This window comes from Aegilops tauschii, chromosome 4 (assembly GCF_002575655.3).
Source record: "Aegilops tauschii subsp. strangulata cultivar AL8/78 chromosome 4, Aet v6.0, whole genome shotgun sequence".
NCBI lineage: Eukaryota > Viridiplantae > Streptophyta > Magnoliopsida > Poales > Poaceae > Aegilops > Aegilops tauschii.
The window spans coordinates 478330355-478344494 of record NC_053038.3 but is presented as its reverse complement, the minus strand read 5'-3'; the positions used below and the strand labels follow the sequence as shown (position 1 = coordinate 478344494).

The window sequence follows — 14140 nt, the reverse complement described above, 5'->3', positions numbered from 1 at the left end:
GGGCATATGGATTCTCCATGTTTCTTAGGTCGGTTAGGATTCCTGTAAATCATAGACCCCCCGACACCCTTTATAAGCAAGGGGAGGGCTAGTCCATAAACATCTTACAATCTATCACTCGATACATCCTTGCACCTTGTACACCACCATCATCACAATACAATACGAGCATGATTAGGGTTTTACCTCCACTGCGAGGCCCCAAACCTATGTGAACCGATCCTCCGTTACCCCTCTATTTCTTCCAGCTAGTCGCAACCCTCTATCGAGGGGTCTTTCGGAGTTTACAGTGATATAGATGCTTATAGGAGAAATTGTCACTTTGTTATGCAGCTTTTGATACAAGTCTTCTATGAAAACCATAGGGTTGTCTTAAAGTCACAGTCATAATAAATGATAAAATTTATATATGAATATATTATGCATCAAGTGGTGAATGCATGGCTTATAGGAAAATCATATCCTTTGTCATGTACTTTTTGATACAAATGCTCCATGAAATCCATATGGCACTCTTTGCGGCAATGCTATCTTAGCAATAGGCTCATACTCAAATGTTTGTGCATTGATGATGTGCACCTACATAATGAGAAGAAGAGTATTAAATATTTACTATGGCCATGAAGGCAGCATACACTTTCCTGCCAGTATTCAATCTTTTTTAAAATTGATAATATGTTTCCTTCGGTCCCAATTTTTGTTTCTAAAGTATTTGACTCTTGGTGATAATTGTATGCGTTAAGGTGTTAAGCAAAAATATAGAGTAAATAGGTTCAACATTTGTTGAAACATCTCTAGGATCTATGCTCACGGCTAAATGATCGGATGCCTATCATTAGAAAGCATCGAATGTGCTAGTTTCCATAAAACAATAATTTCTACATGGACATTATAGTAGAATAGCACAAGAATGTTGAATCTATTGAAAACTTACTTTTGATTTATTTGTCCCTTCATCATGCACAAACGAAACTATCCAACCATCATCTTCGTTTGTACCGTTGACCTTTGGCACAAAAGTTGCTCCAGAGCAGAATTGATTTCTGGCAAGGTGATGATACTTAACCTTTATGCGGTCTTCTCTGCCTTTGTTCTTTAAGAGTTCCGGATTGGAAGTTAATTTCATTTGAATATAGTAATTTCAAATGATGGGACAAAATGAATAACTTGTTTGTATATATGATAATTACCTTGGTGGTTGCATCCTCTTTCTCATGAAGACAAAATTTTGCAAAACCTCCGAATTTCGGTCGTACTACATGATTGAGAATAATATTAAACTATATTGCATAAAGTTTGCATGCGATGGACATTTTGATTAAATAACATTGCATTGTGACCAATATATGACATTTGTTGTATTGACCCCACACTATTGGTCCATATTATCTCTAGTTTTTATTGAGCGATGGTCTTTCAACTAATTAAAGCAAACAAGGCCCGAGTTGATTTAGTTTGGTTGTATTATTGGCCTTTCGATTTCTTCATCTAGGAATATAGCTATGAAATATTTTCATGACAATATACTCATACCATCTATGTGCCCACTTTGAAGATTCAGAAAGGTAGAGTCAAAACACTTCTCTTCCATGATCCTAAGACAATATTTGCATTTGACTAGAGAGACAAAAGTTTAATGTGGCCAAATCAGTGTAGGGTGACTACCTTATTCACTTATTGTATTTGTTCTATATAGTTTAGTTGTGTAAAAAGAAACAAATATCATCTGTTTCATGTATTAATATATTTTAAAATTAATCGGGTCATATCCTTCTGTTTCTCATATATGAGGCCACATTTAAGAATGGATGGAGTGTCAAAGAAACACTGTGGGAATTACATTCAAGATTTCATGGCCAACTAATATTTGTCTCCACATGTTGGATTTATGGCTCATCATGGGTAATGTGATACCTTGGGTAGTCAACTGCCATAGCCATTTATTGTTCTACACCCATTGTGCCCGAATGGCATCCAAATTAGCATGTGTTTTGTGACAAGTATTTGTGTAAGTTAGGACAATTGACTGATGTGTGGACAATAACCGCTATTTTATATTTTTTCTCAAGTTCGAATGGAAGTTCCATATATTAAGTAATGTACTGATGTATGTTTAGCAATAGCTATTCCTGGACCACCTGCCAAATTTGCCGGAGAATTTGCCACTTGTGCATATGCATACTTGTGAGGCAAGCCAACATATTTGTCATTCATTACTGGGAATTTCAGGGCAACCTCTTTTCCAGTTAAGCATTTGCCTACAACTGTCCTTGTTTTCAAGTTCAGTCTCCACTCATACAAGCGAGAAAAACATTCCTTGGTTAGTCCTTGATTGGATTTGATCCTTGGCCCCAAAATGATAGAACCTGGCACATGAAATCCCCTCACAACGACCTATTAAATCATTAGACAAGGAAAAATTATAGCATGGATGAAAAATCCATTAATAATTAGATAGACATATGTTGTAGAGGTGTTGCAACCAGCTATAGGACACATTCGAAGGGGGAAACCGTGGGTGAATCATGGGCAAGGGTGGCATGGTTTGGGAACAACCATTGTGGCTAGTGTGCGGGAGGGGATATGGTTTTGAGGTAGGATTCACCTTTTGTTCTTTCTTGATTGCTTGATAAAAGAAATACATATTAGTTTAGTAGTTCTAGTACCATTATATGGGACAGGTCAACTTGATCCAAAAACCAAGTTAACTTACTAATTAAAATGATTGTTTCCTAAGGCCATGTATGTTTACAATGGCTGTAAGATGATATTTTATTATGCATTCCACTCCACCTATAGAAGTTGAACGAACATGTTATACAATTGAGTATCTTTTTCTCTTATCTTGAGTAATTAATGTTTGCATGCTTCTAAAATTGTAGGATCGTTAAAGTTAAACTAGAAACCATGTAATTGATGGAAGACATATCTTACAAAGTATACAAATGTCATGTCTTTATTACTGGGGAATCATCTATTAGCAAAGATAAGGGAAGCCGCTTTTTCCATCTCTTTCTCTTCTAATTCAGCAATCATCATACATGGCATTCCTAAGATAACACTATTATGTGTGCCAATATTACTCCAAAAATAAAGCACTAAATTAATAAGGAAACTTGTCTCTTAGCCTCTTGTTGTGGGGGCTTTAGTACCACCAGCTATGCGTGGCCTAGCCGACATCCCATGATAATTATGGGGTACTCGTACCGTTCACTTATCTTAGAAAACTTTGATTCACACATTTTTTTCCTTAATAGGAAACGATAACGACTAACTTGGGATTCAATAAAGGTTGTCCTATTTTAAAGGTATAGTTGTTTGAGTAAAAAAATCAAAAAAAGAAGTTTCCCCTGAAGTATTTCTCATTCTCAAAGTAATTCTGGACTAACTTGGGGATTTAGTAAAGGACGTCAAATTTTAAAGGAGTTTTAATCGTTGGAGTCAAAAAAAAAAAAAAAGAAGTCTCCCACTAAAGTCTTTGTTGGCCAATGTCACCTATATCATGTCTCATACTACAACCCTTCATTTACCTTTGTTGTCTCGTGCGCTCCCATAGGAGGTTGGATCATGACTTTCGTCCAAGGATTGGTTCAGTTTGTGCCCAATATGTACCTTACCAATTTTTTAGCTCGGACCAAAACATTAATCATTGTTTGGATGGTTCCCAACCTTTGTCATGCTAATGGATCTTTACCAACTAACTACAGTTGGCCAACTCTTGTACGCAGAAACCTTGTCAAACATGTTTTTCTAGTCAAACATATGGTGGGGTAGCCTTAGGAAAGGACGAAGCACATACTACGATCCTGAAACTCTACCATTATGATGTTTTGTCCCCTTTTGGGCTTTAGCATGTTGTTGATAGTGACATCCCAACATGATATCATTGAGGGATTTGACAAACATGTAGGTCTCATTGATTCGAATGTTTTTAGTAGGATTTCAATAGTTAGAAACTTTCCTGATGAAAGGACATGCGGTTGTTGGGGAACGTAGTAATTTTAAAAAAATTCCTACGCACACGCAAGATCATGGTGATGCATAGCAACGAGAGGGTAGAGTGTTGTCCACGTACCCTCGTAGACCGACAGCGGAAGCGTTATCACAACGCGGTTGATGTAGTCGTACGTCTTCACGATCCGACCGATCAAGTACCGAACGTACGACACCTCCGAGTTCTACACACGTTCAGCTCGATGACGTCCCTCGAACTCCGATCCAGCCGAGTGTTGAGGGAGAGTTTCGTCAGCACGACGGCGTGGTGACGATGATGATGTTCCACCGACGCAGGGCTTCGCCTAAGCTCCGCGACGGTATTATCGAGGTGTAATCTGGTGGAGGGGGGCACCGCACACGGCTAAAATATCGTATATCAAGTGTGTCCATGGGGTGCTCCCTGCCCCCGTATATAAAGGAGCAAGGGAGGAGGAGGCCGGCCCTAGGAGGGGGCGCACCAAGTGTGGAGTCCTACTAGGACTCCCTAGTCCTAGTAGGATTCCACCTCCCATATGGAATAGAAAAAGAGGAAGGGAAAAAGAGAAGGAAGGAAGGGGGCGCCCCCCTTCCCTAGTCCAATTCGGACCAGACCAAGGGGAGGGGTGCGGCCACCCTTGAGGCCCTTTTCCTTCTTTCCCGTATGGCCCAATAAGGCCCAATACGTATTCCCGTAACTCTCCGGTACTCCGAAAAATACCCGAATCACTCGGAACCTTTCCGAAGTCCGAATATAGTCGTCCAATATATCGATCTTTACGTCTCGACCATTTCGAGACTCCTCGTCATGTCCCCGATCTCATCCGGGACTCCGAACTCCTTCGGTACATCAACATACATAAACTCATAATAAAACTGTCATCGTAACTTGAAGCGTGCGGACCCTACGGGTTCGAGAACTATGTAGACATGACCGAGACACGTCTCCGGTCAATAACCAATAGCGGGACCTGGATGCCCATATTGGCTCCCACATATTCTACGAAGATCTTTATCGGTCAGACCGCATAACAACATACGTTGTTCCCTTTGTCATCGGTATGTTACTTGCCCGAGATTCGATCGTCGGTATCTCGATACCTAGTTCAATCTCGTTATCGGCAAGTCTCTTTACTCGTTCCGTAACACATCATCCCGCAACTAACTCATTAGTCACAATGCTTGCAAGGCTTATAGTGATGTGCATTACCGAGTGGGCCCAGAGATACCTCTCCGACAATCGGAGTGACAAATCCTAATCTCGAAATACGCCAACCCAACAAGTACCTTTGGAGACACCTGTAGAGCACCTTTATAATCACCCATTTACGTTGTGACGTTTGGTAGCACACAAAGTGTTCCTCCGGTAAACGGGAGTTGCATAATCTCATAGTCATAGGAACATGTATAAGTCATGAAGAAAGCAATAGCAACATACTAAACGATCGAGTGCTAAGCTATCGGAATGGGTCAAGTCAATCACGTCATTCTCCTAATGAGGTGATCTCGTTAATCAAATGACAACTTATGTCTATGGCTAGGAAACATAACCATCTTTGATTAACGAGCTAGTCAAGTAGAGGAATACTAGTGACACTCTGTTTGTCTATGTATTCACACATGTATTATGTTTCCGGTTAATACAATTCTAGCATGAATAATAAACATTAATCATGATATAAGGAAATAAATAATAACTTTATTATTGCCTCTAGGGCATATTTCCTTCAGTCTCCCACTTGCACTAGAGTCAATAATCTAGTTCACATCGCCATGTGATTTAACATGAATAGTTCACATCACCATGTCATTAACACCCATGGTTCACATCGTCATGTGACCATCACCGAAAGGGTTTACTAGAGTCAGTAATCTAGTTCACATCGCTATGTGATTAACACCCAAAGAGTACTAAGGTGTGATCATGTTTTGCTTGTGAGATAATTTTAGTCAACGGGTCTGTCATATTCAGATCCGTAAGTATTTTGCAAATTTCTATGTCTACAATGCTCTGCATGGAGCTACTCTAGCTAATTGCTCCCACTTTCAATATGTATCTAGACCGAGACTTAGAGTCATCTAGATTAGTGTCAAAACTTGCATCGACGTAACCTTTTACGATGAGCCTTTTGTCACTTCCATAATCGAGAAACATATCCTTATTCCAGTAAGGATAATTTTGACCGCTGTCCAGTGATCTACTCCTAGATCACTATTGTACTCCCTTGCCAAAATCAGTGTAGGGTATACAATAGTTCTGGTACACAGCATGGCATACTTTATAGAACCTATGGCCGAAGCATAGGGAATGACTTTCATTCTTTTTCTATCTTCTGTCGTGGTCGGGTTTTGAGTCTAACTCAATTTCACACCTTGTAACACATGCAAGAAACTCTTTCTTTGACTGTTCCATTTTGAACCACTTCAAAATCTTGTTAAGGTATGTACTCATTAAAAAAACTTATCAAGCGTCTTGATCTATCTCTATAGATCTTGATGCTCAATATGTAAGCAGCTTCACCGAGGTCTTTCTTTGAAAAACTCCTTTATGCTTTGTAGAATAATTCTACATTATTTCCGATCAACAATATGTCACTTACATATACTTATCAGAAATGTTGTAGTGCTCCCACTCACTTTCTTGTAAATACAGGCTTCACCGCAAGTCTGTATACAACTATATGCTTTGATCAACTTATCAAAGCGTATATTCCAACTCCGAGATGCTTGCACCAGTCCATTGATGGATCGCTGGAGCTTGCATATTTTGTTAGCACCTTTAGGATTGACAAAACCTTCTGGTTGCATCATATACAACTCTTCTTTAATAAATCCATTAAGGAATGCAGTTTTGTTTATCCCTTTGCCATATTTCATAAAATGCAGCAATTGCTAACATGATTCGGACAGACTTAAGCATAGATACGAGTGAGAAACTCTCATCGTAGTCAACATCTTGAACTTGTCGAAAATCTTTTGCGACAATTCTAGCTTTGCAGATAGTGACACTACTATCAGCGTCCGTCTTCCTCTTGAAGATCCATTTAATCTCAATGGCTCGCCGATCATTGGGCAAGTCAATCAAAGTCCATACTTTGTTCTCATATATGGATCTTATCTCAGATTTCATGGCCTCAAGCCATTTCGTGGAATCTGGGCTCACCATCGCTTCTTCATAGTTCGTAGGTTCGTCATGGTCTAGTAACATAACCTCCAGAACAGGATTACCGTACCACTCTGGTGCGGATCTTACTCTGGTTGACCTACGAGGTTCAGTAATAACTTGATCTGAAGTTCCATGATCATCATCATTAACTTCCTCACTAATTGGTGTAGGAGTCACAGGAACAGATTTCTGTGATGAACTACTTTCCAATAAGGGAGCAGGTACAGTTACCTCATCAAGTTCTACTTTCCTCCCACTCACTTCTTTCGAGAGAAACTCCTTCTCTAGAAAGGATCCATACTAAGCAACGAATGTCTTGCCTTCGGATCTGTGATAGAAGGTGTACCCAACTGTCTCCTTTGGGTATCCTATGAAGACACATTTCTCCGATTTGGGTTTGAGCTTATCAGGATGAAACTTTTTCACATAAGCATCGCAAACCCAAACTTTAAGAAACGACAACTTTGGTTTCTTGCCAAACCACAGTTCATAGGGCGTCGTCTCAACGGATTTTGATGGTGCCCTATTTAACGTGAATGCAGCTGTCTCTAATGCATAACCCCAAAACGATAGTGGTAGATCGGTAAGATACATCATATATCGCACCATATCTAATAAAGTACGATTACGACGTTCGAACACACCATTACACCGTGGTGTTCCAGGTGGCGTGAGTAGTGAAACTATTTCACATTGTTTTAACTGAAGGCCAAACTCGTAACTCAAATACTCTTCTCTACGATCAGATCATAGAAACTTTATTTTCTTGTCATGATGATTTTTCACTTCACTCTGAAATTCTTTGAACTTTTCAAATGTTTCAGACTTATGTTTCATCAAGTAGATATACCCATATCTGCTCAAATCATCTGTGAAGGTCAGAAAATAATGATACCTGCTACGAGCCTCAATATTCATCGGACCACATACATCTGTATGTATGATTTCCAACAAATCTGTTGCTCTCTCCATAGTTCCGGAGAACAACGTTTTAGTCATCTTGCCCATGAGGCACGGTTCGCAAGCATCAAGTGATTCATAATCAAGTGATTCCAAAATTCCATCAGTATGGAGTTTCTTCATGCGCTTTACACCAATATGACCTAAACGGCAGTGCCACAAATAAGTTGCACTATCATTATTAACTTTGCATCTTTTGGCTTCATTATTATGATTATGTGTATCACTACGATCGAGATCCAACAAACCATTTTCGTTGGTGTGTACGACCATAAAGGTTTTATTCATGTAAACAGAACAACAATTGTTCTCTAACTTAAATGAATAACCGTATTGCAATAAACATGATCAAATCATATTCATGCTCAACGCAAACACCAAATAACACTTATTTAGTTTCAACACTAATCCCGAAAGTACAGGGAGTGTGCGATGATGATCATATCAATCTTGGAACTACTTCCAACACACATCGTCACCTCGCCTTTTACTAGTCTCTGTTTATTCTGCAACTCCCGTTTTCGAGTTACTACTCTTTAGCAATTGAACCAGTATCAATTACCGAGGGGTTGCTATAAACACTAGTAAAGTACACATCAATAATCTGTATATCAAATATACCTTTGTTCACTTTTACTAGTCTCTGTTTATTCTGCAACTCCCATTTCGAGTTACTACTCTTAGCAACTGAACCAGTATCAATTACCGAGGGGTTGCTATAAACACTAGTAAAGTACACATCAATAATCTGTATATCAAATATACCTTTGTTCACTTTGCCATCCTTCTTATCCACCAAATAGTTGGGGTAGTTCCGCTTCCAGTGACCAGTCCCTTTGCAGTAGAAGCACTTAGTCTCAGGCTTAGGTACAGACTTGGGCTTCTTCACTTGAGTAGCAACTTGCTTGCCGTTCTTTTTGAAGTTCCCCTTCTTCCCTTTGCCCTTTTCTTGAAACTAGTGGTCTCATCAACCATCAACACTTGATGTTTTTCTTGATTTCTACCTTCGTCGATTTCAACATCATGAAGAGCTCAGGAATTACTTTCGTCATCCCTTGCATATTATAGTTCATCACGAAGTTCTACTAACTTGGTGATGGTGACTAGAGAATTCTGTCAATCACTATTTTATCTGGAAGATTAACTCCCACTTGATTCAAGCGATTGTACTACCCAGACAATCTGAGCACATGCTCACTAGTTGAGCGATTCTCCTCCATCTTTTAGCTATAGAACTTGTTGGAGACTTCATATCTCTCAACTCGGGTATTTGCTTGAAATATTAACTTCAACTCCTGGAACATCTCATATGGTCCATGACGTTCAAAACGTCTTTGAAGTCCCGATTCTAAGCCGTTAAGCATGGTGCACTAAACTATCAAGTAGTCATCATATTGAGCTAGCCAAACGTTCATAACGTCTGCATCTGCTCCTGCAATAGGTCTGTCACCTAGCGGTGCATCAAGGACATAATTTTTCTGTGCAGCAATGAGGATAATCCTCAGATCACGGATCCAATCCGCATCTTTGCTACTAACATCTTTCAACATAATTTTTCTCTAGGAACATATCAAAAATAAACACAGGGAAGCAACAACGCGAGCTATTGATCTACAACATAATTTGCAAAATACTATCAGGACTAAGTTCATGATAAATTTAAGTTCAATTAATCATATTACTTAAGAACTCCCACTTAGATAGACATCCCTCTAATCCTCTAAGTGATCACGTGATCCATATCAACTAAACCATGTCCGATCATCACGTGAGATGGAGTAGTTTCAATGGTGAACATCACTATGTTGATCATATCTACTATATGATTCACGCTCGACCTTTCGGTCTCCGTGTTCCGAGGCCATATCTGTTATATGCTAGGCTCGTCAAGTTTAACCTGAGTATTCCGCGTGTGCAACTGTTTTGCACCCGTTGTATTTGAACGTAGAGCCTATCACACCCGATCATCACGTGGTGTCTCAGCATGAAGAACTTTTGCAACGGTGCATACTCAGGGAGAACACTTATACTTTGATAATTTAGTGAAGGATCATCTTATAATGCTACCGTCAAACAAAGCAAGATAAGATGCATAAAGGATTAACATCACATGCAATCAATATAAGTGATACGATATGGCCATCATCATCTTGTGCTTGTGATCTCCATCTCCGAAGCACCGTGCTTGTGATCTCCATCTCCGAAGCACCGTCATGATCACCATCGTCACCGGCGCGACACCTTGATCTCCATCGTAGCATCGTTGTCGTCTCGCCAACTTATTGCTTTTACGACTATCGCTACCGCTTAGTGATAAAGTAAAACTATTACATGGCGATTGCATCTCATACAATAAAGCGACAACCATACGGCTCCTGCCAGTTGCCGATAACTCGGTTACAAAACATGATCATCTCATACAACACATTATATCACATCATGTCTTGACCATATCACATCACAACATGCCCTGCAAAAACAAGTTAGACGTCCTCTACTTTGTTGTTGCATATTTTACGTGGCTGCTACGGGCTTAGCAAGAACCGTTTTTACCTACGCATCAAAACCACAACGATAGTTTGTCAAGTTGGTGCTGTTTTAACCTTCGCAAGGACCGGGCGTAGCCACACTCGGTTCAACTAAAGTGAGAGAGACAGGCACCCGCCAGTCACCTTTAAGCAACGAGTGCTCCGAACGGTGAAACCAGTCTCGCGTAAGCGTACGCGTAATGTCGGTCCGGGCCGCTTCATCTCACAATACCGCTGAACCAAAGTATGACATGCTGGTAAGCAGTATGACTTATATCGCCCACAACTCACTTGTGTTCTACTCGTGCATAGCATCAACGCATAAAACCAGGTTTGGATGCCACTGTTGGGGAACGTAGTAATTTCAAAAAATTTCCTACGCACACGCAAGATCATGGTGATGCATAGCAACGAGAGGGTAGAGTGTTGTCCACGTACCCTCGTAGACCGACAGCGGAAGCGTTATCACAACGCGGTTGATGTAGTCGTACGTCTTCACGATCCGACCGATCAAGTACCGAACGTACGGCACCTCCGAGTTCTACACACGTTCAGCTCGATGACGTCCCTCGAACTCCGATCCAGCCGAGTGTTGAGGGAGAGTTTCGTCAGCACGACGGCGTGGTGACGATGATGATGTTCCACCGACGCAGGGCTTCGCCTAAGCTCCGCGACGGTATTATCGAGGTGTAATCTGGTGGAGGGGGCACCGCACACGGCTAAAATATCGTATATCAAGTGTGTCCATGGGGTGCCCCCTGCCCCCGTATATAAAGGAGCAAGGGAGGAGGAGGCCGGCCCTAGGAGGGGGCGCACCAAGTGTGGAGTTCTACTAGGACTCCCTAGTCCTAGTAGGATTCCACCTCCCATATGGAATAGGAAAAGAAGAAGGGAAAAAGAGAAGGAAGGAAGGGGGCGCCCCCCTTCCCTAGTCCAATTCGGACCAGACCAAGGGGAGGGGTGCGGCCACCCTTGAGGCCCTTTTCCTTCTTTCCCGTATGGCCCAATAAGGCCCAATACGTATTCCCGTAACTCTCCGGTACTCCGAAAAATACCCGAATCACTCGGAACCTTTCCGAAGTCCGAATATAGTCGTCCAATATATCGATCTTTACGTCTCGACCATTTCGAGACTCCTCGTCATGTCCCCGATCTCATCCGGGACTCCGAACTCCTTCGGTACATCAACATACATAAACTCATAATAAAACTGTCATCGTAACTTGAAGCGTGCGGACCCTACGGGTTCGAGAATTTTGTAGACATGACCGAGACACGTCTCCGGTCAATAACCAATAGCGGGACCTGGATGCCCATATTGGCTCCCACATATTCTACGAAGATCTTTATCGGTCAGACCGCATAACAACATACGTTGTTCCCTTTGTCATCGGTATGTTACTTGCCCGAGATTCGATCGTCGGTATCTCGATACCTAGTTCAATCTCGTTATCGGCAAGTCTCTTTACTCGTTCCGTAACACATTATCCCGCAACTAACTCATTAGTCACAATGCTTGCAAGGCTTATAGTGATGTGCATTACCGAGTGGGCCCAGAGATACCTCTCCGACAATCGGAGTGACAAATCCTAATCTCGAAATACGCCAACCCAACAAGTACCTTTGGAGATACCTGTAGAGCACCTTTATAATCACCCATTTACGTTGTGACGTTTGGTAGCACACAAAGTGATCCTCCGGTAAACGGGAGTTGCATAATCTCATAGTCATAGGAACATGTATAAGTCATGAAGAAAGCAATAACAACATACTAAACGATTGAGTGCTAAGCTAACGGAATGGGTCAACTCAATCACGTCATTCTCCTAATGAGGTGATCTCGTTAATCAAATGACAACTTATGTCTATGGCTAGGAAACATAACCATCTTTGATTAACGAGCTAGTCAAGTAGAGGCATACTAGTGACACTCTGTTTGTCTATGTATTCACACATGTATTATGTTTCCGGTTAATACAATTCTAGCATGAATAATAAACATTTATCATGATATAAGGAAATAAATAATAACTTTATTATTGCCTCTAGGGCATATTTCCTTCAGCGGTGCCCCCATGTGTGGTTTTGATAATTGATGACATTATGTATGGACTAATGGTTGCATTGAGTTATGTTTGAATGATTTGTCCATAGGCATTTCTTGAAGTCCATGTGTTGGTTTCAAGGAGTTTATGAGTTGACCAAGGTGCTATTAAGGAATTATCCAAAGATTGGTCATGTGAGTGTTGAGCTTATTGCAAGCATGTCTTGAAGAAGAAGATTGTGTGATCATTCATGCTTACCTTCAAGGCATCATCCAAATGAAGAGAGTTGGAAAGGTTCAAGGTTGATCAAGACTAAGTCAAGAGTGAATCAAGTTGATCAACTCACAAAGCGTAGAAGATGTACCGAGAGGGATCAAGTGATCCCATGGTATGGTAAGCATTGTCAATTACGCTTTGTGTACTAACCCATGGTCTTCGTGAGAGTTCTTTGTGGGGTTAGGTTACGGTGTGCACGTTCAAGTGATGCATCACGAAGAGATCAAGTGCTTGAAGCTTGCCGTCCATTGTGGTGACACTGGACTTGTGCAGATGTGCCGAAGAGTGGCTCACCCATAGTGGAGTATGGGGGAGCAATCTACTAGTCTTCACCGAGCCAACGCAATCAAGAAAGGTGGTCCAACTTGAGGAAGTCAAGATCGTCTACATCTAGCTCAAGTGGACTTTGTGCAAGGAAAATGTTTACCCTTGATAGATTTTTTGTTTTACCGGTCTCATGGTGGTAGTTGGGAGACCGGGTTATAGGATCGATTGTCGTACTATTAAGGGGGGCTCTTGATGAGTAGCTTGATCGTATCGTTCGCAGAGAGCTCAAACCATTGCATCCTTGCATCATATTTCTTGGTTCTTGTTTGGTTCTCTTTGTGTGTCTTAGAGATTATGGTCATCTTCTTGACAACCTCAAGTTTATCGAAAACGGAGTTCACATGCTTCTTTTATTGCGTTTTCGGTGTTGGAGGTTTTACCGGTCTTTTTCGAGGAAGGGTTCTCACCATTTTCTTTTGGGCCTTTTCTAATTTGCTATTATTGTTATTTCTATCAAGATTGTGTTAACCCTTGTCTCTAGCTTTCCAACAAACTTGGTTTCGTTGAATTCGGAGTCTGTTTGCAGAAGTTGTGGCAGTTTTGGTGTTCTAAAAAGGCTGCAGCGGTACTACCGCGGACAGGAGCGGATGTAATTTTTTACTACCGCTCCAGAGCGGTACTACCGCGGCTACTACAGCGGTAGTACCGCTCCGGACCAAAAACTCGTCCCAAGTCCATCGGAAGTAGGCACGGATGTATTTTTTTTAGTACCGCTCGCAAGCAGTAGTACCGCTACCCCTAGCGGTAGTACCGCTCGCAAGCAGTAGTACAGCTACCCCTAGCGATAGTACCGCTACACCTAGCGGTAGTACCGTGAGGACAAGCGGTAGTACCGCTCCGACGGTTCTTCTGGCCTTTTGCCTCCT

The 14140-nt window shown here is 41.3% G+C and overlaps 1 protein-coding gene across 1 annotated transcript in view; it reads right to left on the bottom strand.

Annotated features, from left to right (window-relative positions):
* Positions 1-468: 468 nt before the first annotated feature.
* Positions 469-14140, bottom strand: part of LOC109735175 (carotenoid 9,10(9',10')-cleavage dioxygenase 1-like) — a gene marked incomplete at its 5' end in the record, with an annotated part of 38747 nt that continues 25075 nt past the window's right edge. Inside the window, 5 exons of the mRNA XM_040388194.2 lie at positions 469-579; positions 935-1093; positions 1191-1255; positions 1581-1595; positions 2139-2394. Coding sequence (XP_040244128.2) covers positions 469-579; positions 935-1093; positions 1191-1255; positions 1581-1595; positions 2139-2394 — 606 coding nt within the window. The remainder of the gene's footprint in view (positions 580-934; positions 1094-1190; positions 1256-1580; positions 1596-2138; positions 2395-14140) is intronic.